Genomic DNA, 17,656 nt, shown 5'->3' on the forward strand with positions numbered 1-17,656 from the left:
ATTAGGAGGTTAGAGGGAGAATGAACATGGAGGAGAGGAATGATTAGAAAGGAAGAAAGATAACTTCCTTGACTGACTGTGACACATCAGCCATGGGATTTAAAAACTCTGGGCCAGAAAAGTGAGACTATTTTTTTAGTAGGCTGTCAGCTGCAGACCAGCTAAGGCTTATTCTGGGTAATTTTTTTTTTTATCTATTCCTGTAATAAGGATACAAGAAAGACAAGCTGTACACTTTGTCATAGAGTTTGAGGATGGAAGATATAGAACAAAGCAAAAATAAGAACAGTAAATAATATTTACTGTTTTTTTACTACTCGTTAAATTTTTGTCACTCCTTATTATGGAGTTTTAAACATCTCTCTAGCAATAATTTAATTAAACTAATATAGACCTTAAATTAGATCCTTTATTTTTATTTGTTTTTCTATTTGTACAGCTTGAGAATATTCTCAACTCTATCTGATGTCACCAGAAACATCTTGTCACACTTTTTATATCCTGATACTAAGCATGCCACCTGCATGGATATGCAAACTAATATAGACTTATACAAACTGGGCTATTAATTTAAATAATTCTGAGATATATTCTGAGATTTATATAATTTTATATAATATCATAAATTGCCTTTTATTACAATTTATATCTGAAGGATGGATTTGTTTCTCCCAAGTTAATTTTTGAAAAACTAAAAACTCAACTAAAAATTGTTTTAGAATGACAGAAATCTCCCATTACACCATTGTGTAGTAAAAACAGAGAAAGCGCTATGCTGTAGAGTCTTATCTGGTCGTATCATGTCCCTATACTAATAGTATCACCTCCTTTACCCACCTTTTCTGTAAGTTATGTGCAGTACGGAAGAACCTGAAACCCTCTGTACCTTTCACCCCTTGTTAAAACAGGAAGAAGTCATTTAATTTAAAAGTGTCTTGGCTACAAAAACAACAGATAGTTAAGGCTTGGTTGGCATTACTTTTCGTAAAATAATACTTATCTGGGTGGAAAAAAGATTGGCAACAATCTGGAAGTATCTGTGTGTGTAGCTTTAAAACGAACAACTGACTGCAAGACTGGCAAGAAAGTAGAAAACCTGGCTAGTTAATTATTAAAGATCTCTTGTCAGGCTATAAGCCTTATACTAATAAGAGAAAAATAACAGAAAAACTAACACTCTAATTTGCTTTACCTCTAAAATATAAATGTATCTGATACTATTTCCATATAGTTGATTTTAAAAAGAGAACAGCTGCTAACACACTCACTTGTGTGCTATTGTTACTAAGTTTAATACTTCCATATCTAACTTGTCAAAGCTTTAAAAATTGTTAAAGAACTAAATATTGTATTGATGCAGTTATCTGATAGCAGAAGTAATAGCTGTAGTATGTTTAATTCTTAAATTAAATTAATCAGTTTATATAATAAGTTAAGGTTATTTTGTAAGACTTTTCTTTAAAACATCTAAAATATTATAAGTAGAGTGCAAGGAAATTATTTTAGCATTTATCATGTTAAATGCCTATAAGTTGACAAAAGGAAAACATGACAAATAGTAAACATACCCATATAAGTAAATTTCGGTTTGTGTTCAAAGATGTAATCACATCACATTTGTGATGTAAGAATACAGGTAATAGCAATAATGAAGGTCAGACCACGGAGCAGCCAGTTGTCACATAATCAAGAATTAACTTTCACAACCCAGATGGTGAAACCTTAAACTGGAGGTAACTGATACCAGAGTCAAGGGAAACTGATCCTGGGCATCTACAAATGAACAGAAGCTGACACAATTCCACAAGGTTGTGACAAGTGAGCACTAAAGTACTACAAGTGTAACACAGAAAGCCCTTTAAGAGGGCCCTGATCTTGCTTGTTTGCATATACAGTCAAGTAGATGAGGGTGAATGAGATAAGAGGGCATGTGGTGGGAGGAAATTTCCATCACTATGCAAACCAAACCCAACAATCAGCCCAAGGTCGTTTCACATTCAACACAAAGCACAAATGTCGCACACTTCTTGTTCCACCAAGTAGCCTTTCTAACATCTCCTGAAGCTCTCCTTTTTCCTGTTCCTTTGAAGACAAAGAGCAGACAGTAAATGTCACAAGTTACCCCTGTGTCCCTGCATGCAGACCGGTTGGCCTAGTTAGGGTTGCTGACTAAATGCTGGAAGACTGAGCGGGATACTTTCAGGACAACCTCACCCAGCTCTGCATGTGCTCCAGGAAGCTGGAATTCTATATAGAGCACACAAAAAATGACTTCAAAAGGAGGATGCAAAAACCAGTGAGGAGTAGTTAAAACTGTGAAGAAGGTCAGAAAGTTACTTCAAAGACTAAAGGAAATCTTTAGATTTTCTGTTATGAGCCTGCTAACCCTCCTCTGTTTAACTCAGTATTTTTACTTACTGCTCTTACAAGCTAAACTATACCAAACTTTTAAAAGAGAACTCCTTCTTTATGGCATCCCTTGGGACCAGGTTGCCAGGGGGTAAATTATATGTTTGTGCAGCCTTGCAAGTAAATCAACCTGAGAAACTACTTGCATAAACTAACTTCTTTTCTAACTTTTTTACTATTTCATGTACCCACCAGTAAAGTTTGTATAAAAGCTTCCAGTGTGGATGCCAAAAGTCATCTTCAAGTTTGGATGGATGAAAAATAATATTTTACTTGTAGAATATTTGCTACCCATGTTTTTACCTATATTTGAAAGATGCATACAGTTCCAATACATTCTTCGATGTTGCCTTGGATTGATGGATATTCAGGATCAGGGTGCAGATGAGCTGCTGGGTGAAGATAGACTTACCGATCCGGTTTCCTGGTGGGCGGCATGAATCCAGCATTCGAAGCATACGGAATGGCGACAGCCTCAGAGGGGTGTCTCTCTCCCCCATCCTCATCCCCTCTCCCATTTTAGCCTCTCCCACCTTGGAGTCTCCCACCCTGGGAGCAGGTCCAGAACACCCTTGGGGATTGTCTGACATATCCGTTCTTGAAGAAGACTCACGGCACTAACATTTGAATATCTTCAAATGTTCAGAAATGCATTTCACTCAGTACGAAAACTAAATCCAGGCCCTCTCAAGGAACTGAGGTCACTTCAGATGAGGTTTTAAGTCAATAAATCCAGGCAGGAGTCTTGTTTTAGAAGCTGTGGACCATTAGAGGTCCAGGCTTTCCGTCTGACAAAAATCCAGTCTACTATATTGCTCCAAGCAGAGGTCTTAAATTGTGAGGACAGTGCAGGCGCACTAATCACAGCAACAACTCCCTTAGCTGCAACTCCACTTCAACATTCTGTCTCCCTTTTAGGGTGTTTTTCTGTAGATTCACTCTCCCTTCACTTCTCTTGCTTTCTCTCCTCTTTCTATCTGCAGTCACACTCCTCCTGCTGACTAAGGAAGGTCAAACAGCGTGCAGGTAGGTAAAACGCTGCAGAGATTGCCCAGTGCATACGATGTCTCAGAAAAACAGGTGCTCTGTCTTCATTTGTATCTTCATGACACAAGCAAGCAAACACGTGCAGAGATTCACAACACATTTATCTTACCCCTCCCAGGGAAGACAACAGTTTCATCTGTCACATGCTCAACTATCTGACCTCATCGGCTACCAGATCCTCTGTATCCCTTCGTACTTTTCTTTTCACGTGACGTCCCGATTCCTCTTGTCCTTGTTTTTGTTTTTCTCTCTCTCTCTCTTGTTGTGTCAAATGTTTTTTCTCATGTCCTCTGCGGTCCCACTGTTGTTCTGCACACCACTCTATCCAGGCTGTTATGCTGCTTTCTCCCTTCCACTTCCCCCTCTCGATCACTCCCTCCTTGCCTGTGGCGCTCCTATCAGTGCTTCAGTCCTCTCCCTGCCTCCCTTCACCTTGCCATTACTCCCCTCCCTCTCATGTGATAGCAGTCGCTTTCTCTCCGCCTCCTCTTGTTACCATCTCTCCCTCGCTCGCGCCGAGATCGGAGATGGTATTGAAGATCGGTGCTGTCTTTCGAGTCATGAGCTGATGACAACGTTTTCTGCATGATCGGCCTTTTTCTCAATCCCATCCCTGTTCCCCTCCTCTCTCTCATGTTCTCTGGCTCTCTACTCTCTGGCTCCTTGCTCTTATCACTCTCTATGGATAAAATTAAACCCTGAGGCTTTTTGATAGATGCCTCTGGCATCTTAGCAGCTTTTCCACTTTTTCTCTCTGTCCTTCCTCATGGGCGTGACACAGCGCAGTATTTTGGCACCAAGTATCACAGCTCATCTCTTCAACATATCTTATCTCACATGCAGAAAATGTTCCCACCTAAATAGACATATCACCTACGTGACTGTTTGACTTTAACTTACCAGTGTTTTCCTCAGCTTTATGGAGCCAACCTCTCTGCTTGCCCCACTGTTTATGCACACTGATTATTACCAATCAATAAAATGTGATCTTCCACAAAATGTTTATTTTTATTCATTTAAGTAAATAAAGCCCATTAGGAAATGCACACATTTGCTTAACATCTTTGTGTAATAAGTGTGAGAATCAATTTCTTAATGAAAACAATTACTGATGCAAAATTGACTAAATAGTATATTACTGAAGATAGTTTCGATATGTTTTCTTTGTCAAAAACAAATGAAATGTTTGATTTAGAAGGTCTTTCTGAAGGAAGTGTTTCATTTTCAGTGATTGTCAGGTGTGTGTGGATTGTGTGGGACACTTATACTTACACAGGGGTCTACCATTAAGTTGGCTGTGAGGCGAGTGTTTATACATTTATCTGTTTTGGGAGTAGGGATCAAAACAACAGCTTCGCACCTAAGGAAAGGATCTAAACTTTGCAGGTGTGTAACTGAGTCTTTAAAGGTAGACATTAAAGACGGATGTGATTTGGCCCATTGGTGCAGAGAGCTTCTGAAATAATAAGTGTTGATGTCTAAATACTCATGGGTGCCAGGTTGCCGGCGGTAATCTTCTCTTTTTCAGATTGTCATGCATATTTCCCTCCGGGTTTTCTTTGCAAGAAGGATCCTCGATACAGCAGAAGATAACGCCTTAAAGAAGTATTTAGACAAAGTGGGACGTCTTGGATGGATACTTCATCTAAATGTCAACAAGATAAAGTCATAAAAGGCCATCTTTCCTCATAATAATTAACACTATAAAGAGCTGATCCACAAGCTGGTGATAGATAAAGCCTCACATCCTCCTTCACGTCGGTTTTCAGGTTGTCTTGTAAACATTAACTAAGAAAACACTCTTGTTCAAAGGCTCCCACACCCTACTTGTCAATAATGATAAACCTAGTTACCATCCATTTGCAGCTGATATCGGTTTGTTTATTGTAAATACGTTGGCTAATTCAAGTATTTCCTAAAATAAGATAAGAATAACAGACAAATAAGATTTTAAAAATGTCTGGGTGTGGAGGGGAGATTAAAAAAGTATTTGTAAGAAATTTAAGCATTTTGGTGTTTACTTTTTCAAAAATCTGCATGCCGTGTTTCAGTAGTCACACTGTTTCTTAGACTAGAGCTCTGGTCGCTTGCAGTGAGCTGCAAACAAAGTGATGGTTTCCAAAGATGAATCCTTTAGCTTCAGGCTGGATAAAACATCAAGGATAAAAAGCTCTCCACTCAGCCCTTCTCCAAGCACTGTTTCCATGTCGCTTTACATTCACAGACACAATGTCAGACTCGAAACAATTTCCCCTTGATATGCAACCATCCCACACCACTTTTTGCCCCCACATAGGCCTCATTCACCATCATACTGCCACCTTCTTTTAAGCATTTCTACAGTCAAATTATTTCACACAAAACAGTGTTGTCACATTTTCTTTCTAAATATAACATTTAATGCAGCCCGTCTCTACACTAAGCCGACAATAACAATCAAAGTGCATTTTTTGTCCCTGAGGAATATGCATAAAAGAGAACCATACGCACAAGCCTAGGAGGGGTTGGGAGATTTTTAGTCTCCAGTAATTACCTCTAAAGCTCTTCTCTGCATCTAAGGAATCTTATTATTCAATTACTGGGACTCGAGTGCCTCCCGTAAGCTTCTAGCTCTGTTTACGTTGATCCCCAATATCCCAAACCCCCAAAGAACACATTTGCACATTCGGCTTTGGAAATTACCAGCATTCATTAGCAACGTCTCGCTTAAGCCTCAAGCGAGCTTACAACACCAATCACAAAAAAAAGGAGTCCGCCCCATTGTTCTTATCAAGTCCAATCCAAGAACCCGTAAATGGATAGCGGGGAGCACAGCGTATGAGGGAGAGGTTTCCAGCTATTAATGCAGTATTAATGTGCTACATTTAATCCCTTTCACTGATTAGGTCTCTGAACGTGTGTAAATTGAAGGGGAAAAAAAATCTTTTATCTTTGCATTTAATATTTAAATTCAGTATCTTATCTACAAAGAGAGAAAGAGAGGAAAGGGGGAGCAAAGGAGAGGAGACATCTGTGACATTATCAAAAATAGCAGCTTGCGACGCGTTTGGAGACGAGTCGGCAGCTTTTAGCAGAGTTGTTCTCTGTGCGAAACCGACAGGATGGCCGACTAATCCTCAACAGTGTAACTACAGATTTTCGCACAAACACAAAGGCAGAGATGAGGCTGAAAACTGCATCGCTAATCAGTCCTCGCTGCATGTGTGGGTGTCGCCCTATTTAGCAACAGATTAATGCGAACCTGTGAGTTGGGCACACACTTCTAAAGAACAGACTTACCACAAAATGCCACGTTATTTACCGATCTGTCTGTCCATACAGCCATGGTAAAAAAAACAAACAATCTCTTTCAATTCTAAGGCTTTATAACTGTTATTATGTCTTAAAAATGGATACCTTGATATACGAGTTGACCTTTTACATTGTAATTTAATACTGTTACAAAACGTGCAGAAATAGCACATAAAAAGCTAATCACACCCAATGATTTGATCAATTTTCAAACAAGTTGTAGAAGTACTATCTTATGGGTCTTGTGTCACAGTGTTTGAATAGTTTTTTACAACCTTGCTTCAGTCTATTAAAGTTTACATGCCGTTATTTATACGCTGTTCTTCGTAGTTTCTGCCAAAGCATTTACAGCAAGTTGCGGTCTGAACTTCCACCAGGGCCCTAACGCTCATCCATCCATTTATTTTTCAGTGATTCTGTTCAGGGTTGGCTTCTTGTCTGATTGAACACTGCCTCAAATTTGACTCTGCAGCTGCTAGTCTTGATTTGAAAAATCAAGACTAGCAGAAAACTGTTTTGCAGTTTTCTGGAAATTTGTTCCAAATCTGCTTCTCCATGTTCTGGTTCTGGAGATGCAGAGTAGACCGGAACTAGAAGACCTTAGTGATCTGGAAGGTTGATACAACAACAACAACACTATAATGTATTTTGGTGCTAAGGCGATTAAAACTAAGGGATCTAAGATCTCTGTTTCTGCTGGCAATTCTTCAAAATTGTTCAGTTAGGAGGTCTAACAAACAATTCCTACATAATTTTTGTGGTGAAAATACTATAATTTTCTGGTCTCAAATTTCCATCAACACAAGATGGATGGATGGATGGATGGATGGATGGATGGATGGATGGATGGATGGATGGATGGATGGATGGATGGATGGATGGATGGATGGATGGATGGATGGATGGATGGATGGATGGATGGATGGATGGATGGATGGATTAAAGCATACTTGCGAATTTCAAATATGTATCATGTAGGCAATAAGACAGAAATAAGACGTGTCTCTACTCTAATTCCGTTTCACATTTATTTCTACACTTAAATTTAAAATTGTTCCATGTTACGTAGGAGCTGTGTTTACGCTGAACAAGCTAAGTGAGGCCTGTGGAGGCTGAGATGTAGTTTCTGCATATTTGGGTGAGATTTTAGTTGGTTTCAAACAGCCTGACCTTAGAGTAAAGCTGCTGAAACAACCACTTTGAGGAAGATTAGCAGCTGTTCTCTGTATTTTCCACTTGTGAATGATTGTTTTCCCTGTGACGGACTAAGAAATGACCTTATAAAAATTGCTATTAGTGTGTTTATAGGGATGTTTATAAAAAAAAAAAGCCACAGCTCTATCTCTAAGATCCCTATTTATATCTTTTCTCCTATGAGTAACATACACCTAATGCTCCAGACCTAAAAACTGCCAAAACTTCAGCAATAATAGAAATAATCAGATTTGGAGACAATCACTGTATCATGCGCCTTTGATTAGCATCACCTGGTTGCAGCCAATCCTCTTAATTATTTTGAAACTAGAGTGTAGTGAGGTTATATTCATATAATTTTAAGACATGACAAGGACCAATTACTATTTTAACCATGCTAGAACACGAACACAGCAGAAGTAAAGGAAATTGTGCTCTCCTTTTACCTCGACTCAAAAAGAGAATACAGAGGGCGGGTAAAATGATGATGGAGAAAGTGAGAGACAGAGAAGTGGTGGGTTATCTCCTTAGTGCAGCAGGACACAGAGATTGCATCAAGCCGCTCAATTAAAGGATGCAACGTGCTCTGACTGTCGAATGGCACGCAGTGAGTCAGCAAGACCAACCAGCTGGCAACACACACCCACAGAGAGTCCCCCATTACATTTCAAGCTACACCTTATCAAGATTTTAATAATAGAGCAGCATCTATTCTAGGTTCTGAGTCACGAACGGGGCCTTTTGGGGATCTTCAGAGCTCAGAAGCAGATGTGTAGCTCAAAGTCCCTCCACCAAACCAATAATCTGTGGGGCTCTGGCTTATACTTTCTGTTTTGCTTGAGGGCTAGACTACCCATTAGTTTGCTCACCAGAACAGACAGACCTAAGCCATCCATCGTAAAAGATATCTTGATCAGCTAATGTGCAGTTCCCTGCAAAATATTTGAACCCCTTGAAATTTTATTTTTCCACTCTTATCATTTTACAAACATACATTTCAATGTATATTACTTTAATTTTAATTCGACAGACTTACAAAAAGCAGAATGTACATAATATATGGTTTTCAAAATATTTTATAAATTAAAACTTCAAATGTGTGGCTTAGATTTTTATTCGGCCCCTCTAGTCGTTACGTTGTAGACGTCACCCCTCACTAAAGCAGCAAGTCTTCACGTTTCTAAAAACTTTTAATCCTCCACACGCCAAAGGTTTTGTCCATTCTTCTTCGCAAAACTCCTCAAGCTCGGTCATACTGGATGAAGAGCAGCTATGAATGTCAATTTTTTGAGTCTTGATAAACATCCCTAATTAGATCCAGTCTGCATGGTAACTGAGTCATTCTATCAGATAAATATGCTTTGATCAAAGTCACTATGTTTAGGGTTGATGTTCTGCTTAAAGGCAAACCTCCAGCCCAGTCATCGTTTACTTTTATTAGTGCACCCTGCCCTACAGCTCCTGACATTAGCCATCCAGCCAAACAGAAATGAGATTACAGGGATCCATAAAGCCTAATGCAACATTATATGTTATATGCAGAAAGAATGCAGACAATATTTGTGGCTTAAGTATAAGCATGAATTTGTATTTGTGCACATTAGATTACGGTTCTGTCTCTCCACATCATAAACAATATTTGCAGAAAGGTCAAACTCTGTCACAAGCATATTGATCTATTCCGGCATCAAAAGAAAAAAAAACTTAGACCAGAGTGTCAGTTTTCCGCCCACAGGTGGCAGCAACATCCCGATCCCTCAAAATTAAACACATGGATCAGCCGCAACAATTAAAAGCTTTGACGGTTAAAGAAAACAGGAATGTTTATCTCATTATATGTTTTGCAGGGCTTCCTTGGCATCACATTTAGACAAGGTTACATTGTCAAATCTTAGCCAATTCTCAATAAATATAAACACACTAAGCAATACAGAAAGGGCGCTATATGGGCAGAAAATGCAGTGCTGAAAATTGTGCTGTTCTACATGTCAACATGACAGGAGGAAGATGTTGAAGTCACTCATTTTTATTATTTTTAGATTCAAATAGTAGTAAGTAAACTTAATATAAGACATATTAAACTGAATGTAAAAGCTTTAGATTGGGTTTTAACTACAGTAGATTAAAAGAGTCTTATAACACAAAAAATAAATCAAAAGTGGAAAATGAGACAAGCTCAAACTGAGACTGAACATGCCTCTTCTAAAACGAAAGTTGCCATAAAATATTATCTTATAAATAACGTGAGTTTGCAAATGAAAGGAACAGTTTTGATTCTGTAGTTAAAGTTATCTTATTACGTTTCGAATCTAACCGTTTCAGATAACACGTTGAGTGAAGTGACCACAGCAGGCATCAAGAATTATTATTCTATCAAACCATATGAATACAACTATATTTACTGTAAAAAATAAATTACAGATTTGCTCAAGTTATGCATAACTGGGTCTATTTAAATATTTGTATAATACAAAATGTTAACACTGTGGAAAAGGTTGTTTACCACAGAGATTCCCAAAGTTAGGGATGCAACTACGTAACAGGCAGCACACTCTTCAAAATAAAATGTTATAGCAAAAACACTCAAAGAAGCTAAACGCAGATTTTTAAAAGCTACAGTCTATATACCAGTAATTAAATTAAATAAATTCATTGGCTGCTGATGCTGTTTGTGTTGTTATTACTCTGTTTAATTCACTACGTATGATAGCATGTTATTTTGTTGTTTAGAAGCTGAATAATTTGGAACCTCCTGATATAAGAAATTATTTTAATTAAGGAAGCATGTAATAACTCCAAGAAGGACAAAGCTGATTCTGAAAACCCTGAGAACCTTGCTATGTTTGGAAATGAAGCAACACAACAGTAAATAACTATTAGAATGAATGTCAAATTTGATCCAAGCAAAGGGAGATAGTGCACACTCTTATCAGCATGAAAAGAAGCCAACTTAATTTTACTGAAAGATTCCTCGGACTTTGGAATATTTACTAACACAGCAGAGTTTGATATATTTTCTTATCTTGGTTAGATTCAGGCATGACAAAAATGCCAACAGCAGAAACCTTTAAGGGGTCAAATAGACGTTTTCTTGGCTCTGTACAACTAACTCAACATGTGTGTTTACATGTATGTGTGATTATACCCAAAGATCCAGTCCTGTGAAGGCTCAGTAAGGCTCTTTCCCTCTCCAGCCCTCCACCTGGTTCTCTGCGCAAGGCGGTGCGGCCCAGATGACCGGCATATTGACGCAGGAAGGAGGGAGCACTATGAGAGGCAGGAGGGTGCGCTGAGCACACCACGGGCACTGAGATGCACAACATACAAGGGCAGGCATGGAAAGAGACACAAAAGGAAAGAGAATGGAGAAGAGGAGAAAAAAGACCAAAAAGATTCAAAAAGTAGGACAGGCAGAGAGGACCAAATACAGGACACATGAAAACAATTGGGAGTAGAAAATGGGAGGAAAAAGAGAGAGGAAAAAAGAGATGACACAAAGTAACACTGAGACCAAACACAGAGTCAAGCCGAATACGGAACACACAGGAAGAGTACAATATGGAGCAGTGAGAGGTAAAAAGGCAAAGAACATGTGCGGTTGCTGTGTTCAGGTTAGAAAATGAAGCAGCAGTGGCACATAGCAATTTGAATGTGAAATGAAAAAGTGTGAGGCATGCAAACTGGAAAACATGTTGAGTCACAAGTGATGTGGACAGCTGACAAAAGCAAGACATGCAGAAAGAAAATCAACACAGGGACTGAAGAAAGCAGGCGAGAAAAAAAGCAAAGCATGACAGATTTTTAACCTTAATGTTGAACTTAATGTATTTTTTTCTTGGAAAGCAAAACCCTAACAATGACACTAAGAATGTATGTTTTATCATTTACACATCATACTAATAAGTATTAACACATTTGTTTGTGAAGAAAGAGGATCTCCAAAGGACAGATAATTACTTCAAATAGAATTAAAATGCCAGTGTGATTATAAAGGAAAAAATGTTTCTTTATAAAATTTTCTTTCTCCATGATAAGTATTTTTTTTATCAGTTTTGCAAAGCTGTAGAGATGAAAACATGTGGGAGTTTGAGCACATGTGGGCAGGGAGGTCTCACAGTGCAGCGAACGGCCGTAAGAAGACGGTGATGTAGAGTAGTTGTTAAAGTTTAATGCTCCTTCTTTTCTCATCCTCTACATTACTCCCTCTAGCCTCTTTGCACTTGCTGCCTGTGCTCTCTGAAAATGGACTGACACAGCTTGAGCTATTACAGGCTGAAGAGAGGCATGTAAAAATGAAAAGATGGAAGCAAAAGCAGAGGATTGCACTGACTAAAACAATAATAGGGGATAGATGCTGCAGCGATGGAGCTAGAAATCAAGATTTTTGCTGCTGACATAAAAATAAAAAATGATCACAGCACAGTATAGCTTTAAATACCACTTTTCTGGGGGGCATTTATTATTTTTTGCCAAAGTATGCCCTCTTCTGCAGGTTGAAGACTTGATTTTCTGCCTGGTGCCAGGCTAGGATGCAAACATTTTACAAAACCAACCTTGAAAGCCTCAGTGTGAGGTCTCACATTTCTACAAAGCAGGAACTGTAATCCTTGAAGATGCCCAGCAGATGGCATCCAGAGTTTCAAGCAAACAATATGAGCAAAGATGCTGTGTTTTGCTTGAAACTGAAAACACAAAATATGAGGTCACAACACTTTAAAACTTTGTGCCAGTCTGTCTTTTAGCCTTGATGACCAAGATAAACAAGGAAGTTAATTGTGATGAAGCTGATGAAGGTGTGGGTGGTGATGAAGAAGAAGGTTGCGGTGCTGTAAGAATATTTGCAAGTGTGCAAGCTCGCCCTGAATGACTCTATTAGATACAAGACACAGTTTTACATTCACACTTTGGGGCAGAAAGCACATACGAGCAACCAAATGCATTATTTCTGTTAAATCAAAGTGAAAAACAAAAATAACATATCTGTTAGCAACAATAACCAAAGATACCCTCTCCAGTAAATCTGTGATGATAAAAGCACCATAATTGTAAATAAAAAGCAATACAGATATACTACCCAATGAAGATTTCAGAGCTGCTAGCTGTTAGTTCATGAGATTATGGAAAACAGCATCCCCCACAGCGCACTCGGGAAAGATTTGAAATATAAAGAAATTATAATAAAATAAAAGTTACTTTTGCTACAGCAGCTTAGTCCTTGTAGTTCTCCGACATTGACCTTTGGAGGTATTTTGAGTTCACCTTGATTTCATACTCGGAAGAATATTAAGTCCTGGATTAGAGTTTTCTATAGACACTTCAATCAACTTAGTTTTGCACCCAATCCAAATTAAAAACTGTCTCTATTGCATAAACGTAATCGAGAGAGAGGTTAGATTTTTGTTCATTTTCTGTGTGGGATTATGATACTGTAATGCAGGATTATTTTTCGTTTGAAGCTTTTTGCACATCTTTACTAGCGACACAGAAACTGTGGAGGATGCTATAACTGAAACCAGGCAAAAATAATAAACATACATATTCTTGAAGCAGAGAAAGTGCATGACATCATACTTATTTTTGTGTTGTTGTCCTCTTTTTTTGCAGCATGAGAAGGTCTCATGCTGCAATGAGACAAGTAGTTCAATGTCTCAAGAAATGCTGACATTTTTTCAGGTATTGTATTGGTCTCAAATGGGATGGTTATGGAAATAGTAATGATTTTTGTTTGGCCCTGTACTTCAGCTGATGAATTCTTCAGAGTGATTTATTTAAAGCTGTTTGCTCCACATTCAGTTGTTTTACACATGTTATATGCTTTGCTGTTGCACCAGATTGACAATGCGGATCGCAATAAGGACAAGAAGATGTATATGTCTATAAAGTGACAGCTATTTTCGCATCAGCTCCTGTTCTCAGCCACTAACACACCATGTGCAGAAGTGTTCAAAGAAGTTTTTTTTATTTTTATTTTTTTTTACTTGAGTTATTATTTTGTTTAATTCCTTGGAAAACTCCAGGTCCCAACTCAAAGAAGCAAATGTCAGAATTTGACAAAAATCTGAAAGGAGGAATCATGTTTGAAAGGTTTTTTTTTAATTAAGTAAAAAAAAAAAAGTATTTATTATGGATTTATTTATTTCATGGTTGCAGACGTATTTATTTCATGGTTACAGATAGCATAAAATATTGAAAAGTGAATTTGCCTGTTATAGTACAAAAACGTAGGCATCTTGTTTCAAGATTTTCTTCCCATTCTTGCAAAGAAAAGCTTAATGTTTTGTGAGATTTGGTTCTTTGTGCATCTGGAGCTGTTTTAAGCTCTACCAACATACTTTGGTTAAATGCATGTTAGGGTGAATGAGAGAACAAAAGTCAGTTCTTTACTTTTGTTAAAGTCTTCGGATGTGAATGTTTCACCCTGCATTATTAAGAGACGACGTCCTGTGCGTGGTGTGGCAGAGTTGCACTAACCCAAGTGTTTTTTTTTCTATGTGGAAACGGTTGGTTTGACAGGACCACCCCCCAAGATTTCCCTCTGTCATACAGGGACATTTGCCGCTCTTCTCCTGAGTGTCACGCTAAGATCGCGGGAGAGTCAAGAGACTTTCAGAGAAACATCGCTATTCCGAAAATTTGTTGTAATGTAATTGAATCTTTTCTTCCATTCACAATAAAATGTTGTGTTTTCAAAATAAGAGCTAAAAGTATCTGTTTATAACTATTTATTGATATTAATAGTAATTGTCTCTACTTTTAAGCCGCTCAGTTGGATGTATATTTTTTCATTAAGTCCATCATTGTTTCCAAAAGCTTCTCTTTTTTCATTCAATAAGCTCATTTTTTGCAACTCTGCCTTTGAAGAAGCATGTAGTAAGTCACACTGATATTTTAAAGACTGGAGCTACCCCTACAAATTATTAACTTGCATTTTTGTTCACTTTAATTATGCAATGAATAAAATAGATTATTGTTTGTGATTGCAGTTATCTCCATTCTCTGAAAATGCTAGAAACTAACATAGCCAAGACCATGGCTGCTTTGAAAAAGTTAAGAGCTCTTCAAAACCTACAGGATTTGCATTAACTGTTCCCAACTAAGGATTTTTAAAATAAGCTAAATTCCCCTAATAAAAAAGGCTTGGGTATAATAAAACCTAACATCTCTTTAAATGTGCAAACTTTGGAGTAATGATTCTCTCGTGTTCTCGTTCTATAAAAAGTTTATATTTTGAAAAGAATGTTTCCTCGTTGACTGTGTAACCTGTCCAAATCACTGAATGCCTTTGCAGCGATACAATGTCTGTAATGCAGGACTTCTATTGAACACAGCTTTCATTTCGGCATGTTAAGGTGGTGATGTCAATGAAGGTGTTTGTTGATATGATTCTGAGAGTACATGTCTCACCGTTGTCCCTGGCTGTAGATGGCTCATCCAGAGCCATCTGCTCTGCCAGTTCAGACAGGGAGTCATCGACAGGTCGAGCACTTCGTAGAGACATGGACAGCCTCCGCTTGATTATCTTCATCCTGTCCATCTTCTCACCTCCACCACAGGGGCCCTCTGGCCTAAGGAGGAGGAATAAAACAGCATCAACATCACGATTGTCATCGTTTCTCTAATTACACCAGTGAACCTCGCCACCTTCATAATTTTTACTGTACAGCGAAACTGCTAGAGTGGAGTCCCCTGCGCATTTTCCAAAGTTCTTTGGGCTCCCAATGATTGTGTTTGTTCACACACCGTGAGTTCTCATTGTTATGTGTCCCAAGTGCAAACACTGCAGAATAAAAGACAAAGAATGAGAGACAGGCAAACCCAGAGAGGGAGAGAGAGAACATGAGGGAAAGAGAACAAACAAAAAAAAAATGTACCCAAAAAAAAAATCATGTAAATGGCTGACTGTGCAGTTCACCAGAGATTTAGACAACAGAAGCCTTCCCAGATGAGTTGTGATTGACAAGCATAGGCATGCACAACTCCCACAACTAGTAAGAGATGGACCACTGCAAACAAACTCTGATGTGCTTAAAACTAAAATTAAAGCAAATTAGTATTTATGCAATATAACTGGACGGTTCTGTGGTAGTAAAGTCTAAGCAAGGGATCCATGGACAACACCTTAATTAAATCACAAAGTTGGTCTTTACTTATTTCTTATAACTAATAATACACTGAACATGCAGCTGGAAAGTACCCTATTGTTAAAATAATGAGCAGTGGGAGCAAGTTGTTCTTTCAGCTGAGAGATTCACACTTCAGTCCCAGGTGGCACACGACGGTTTAATGTGCAAATTTGCGACAGTTTTTACTTTGAGTTTTGCTCTATTTATATATTTATATGTATATATACAGCGAGCCAGCACAACATGCTGTGTACTTTGAACTAGAAGAAAAACTGAAGTGAAGTGCATTAGCACTGAGTCCTGTGTTGCAATCATGGCTGCATTTCTTTTGTGGGATGTCCCCTAGCAGGTTTGCACGTCTATATGCTGGACTTTTTGCTCATTCTTCTTTGCAAAATAGCTGCAAAGAAGCAGCTATTTTGCAAAACGGATGATGGTTGAAACGGATGATGGTTTATATGAACACAGATTTTCAAGACTTGCCAAAGAATTCCAACAAAATTTGGGTCTGCACTTTGACTGGGCCGTTCTGTGGAACGTTTGCTCTTAACCGCTTCAACTAATCAAAACTTTATTCATAGAGCACTTTCACACACAAATGTTTTACAGAGGTTAAAATGCAGTACAGATATTTTGGCTGTTTGGTTAGAGTTGTTATCCAGCTGGAAAATGAATTGCTGCTCCAGTCTCAAGTCTATTACAGCTAGCATGCTTTCCCCCTGAATTACCCTGTATTTACCTCCCCCATCTTTGATCTATTTTGCTTTTCAGCTTTTCTCACATAGTGTCCCCTCAGCATGATGATGCTACCACTGTGTTTTACATTGAGAATAGTGTGACGTGGCTGTTGTGTAGTGTTAGCTTGGCACCACACAGAGCACTATGCATGTAGGTAAACACCTCTTTTAGTCTCATTAGACCAGAACCCCTCTCCATTTGTTTTCTGTGTTGTATTTCGGCTAGCAGCAAACAGGACTTCATTTGAATTTTAATTGTTTTCTTCTTGCTCTTAAGGTTTATGAAGAACACAATTAATAGCTGTTGATAGTTTTTCCCATTTTACCTGTGGCTTTCTGCAGTTCCTTAAAAGTTGCCTTAGCCATCTTAGCTGCTTCTCTTTTTCCTGCCCAGTTTGAGTGGACAGCCATGGCTTGGCAGGTGTTTAGTAATACTCTTTCCATATTTGATTGTTACGAAGTCAAAATGTGAAAGGTTTGAACCATATGAATAATTGTCAAAGTTGATGTACTTTTCTTTGCATGCATGCACTTTGCTGTGGATGGCTTGTTTTTATACTGCATCCTCAAAGTAAAGGCAGCAATGGCAGACCGTTTCTGTTTCCCGTCCACTTCCCGCTCCCTCTGTCTAATCCAAAAAAGGTTCTGGAGCTGATAAGCACACACACCAAAGTACACACAAATACGTTCAGCGCCCACTGCCCTTCACTCTGAATCCATCCTCGGAGGCTTCAACAAAAGCCATTCATCCTTTCAGGCTCTCAGTCTGTCAGGCCTATTAGAAACACACAGCGCTTCGAGGGAACATCCTCACAGAGGACAACTGGCTTTTCTCTGCCAGAAGATGTGCACAGG

The 17,656-nt window shown here is 38.5% G+C and overlaps 1 protein-coding gene across 8 annotated transcripts in view; it reads right to left on the reverse strand.

The window, feature by feature from the left end:
- LOC103467457 (cyclin-dependent kinase 17-like) overlaps positions 1-17,656 on the reverse strand; it is a 47,181-nt gene that overhangs the window by 19,110 nt on the left and 10,415 nt on the right. For 5 of the 8 annotated variants that reach the window (XM_081609064.1, XM_008413853.3, XM_081609063.1 and 2 more), the window contains exons 2-3: positions 15,346-15,506; positions 11,087-11,248 (exon numbers count right to left, since the gene is read on the reverse strand). In XM_081609064.1, the coding sequence (XP_081465190.1) occupies positions 11,087-11,248; positions 15,346-15,475 (292 nt within the window). In that variant the 5' untranslated portion in view covers positions 15,476-15,506. Of the gene's footprint in view, positions 1-2,821; positions 3,882-11,086; positions 11,249-15,345; positions 15,507-17,656 lie in introns of those variants that run through there. The other 3 variants (XM_008413858.3, XM_008413856.3, XM_008413857.3) reach the window with 2 other exon arrangements.

Source organism: Poecilia reticulata, chromosome 7 (assembly GCF_904066995.2).
Source record: "Poecilia reticulata chromosome 7, P_reticulata-male-v2, whole genome shotgun sequence".
NCBI classification, from domain to species: Eukaryota; Metazoa; Chordata; class Actinopteri; order Cyprinodontiformes; family Poeciliidae; genus Poecilia; species Poecilia reticulata.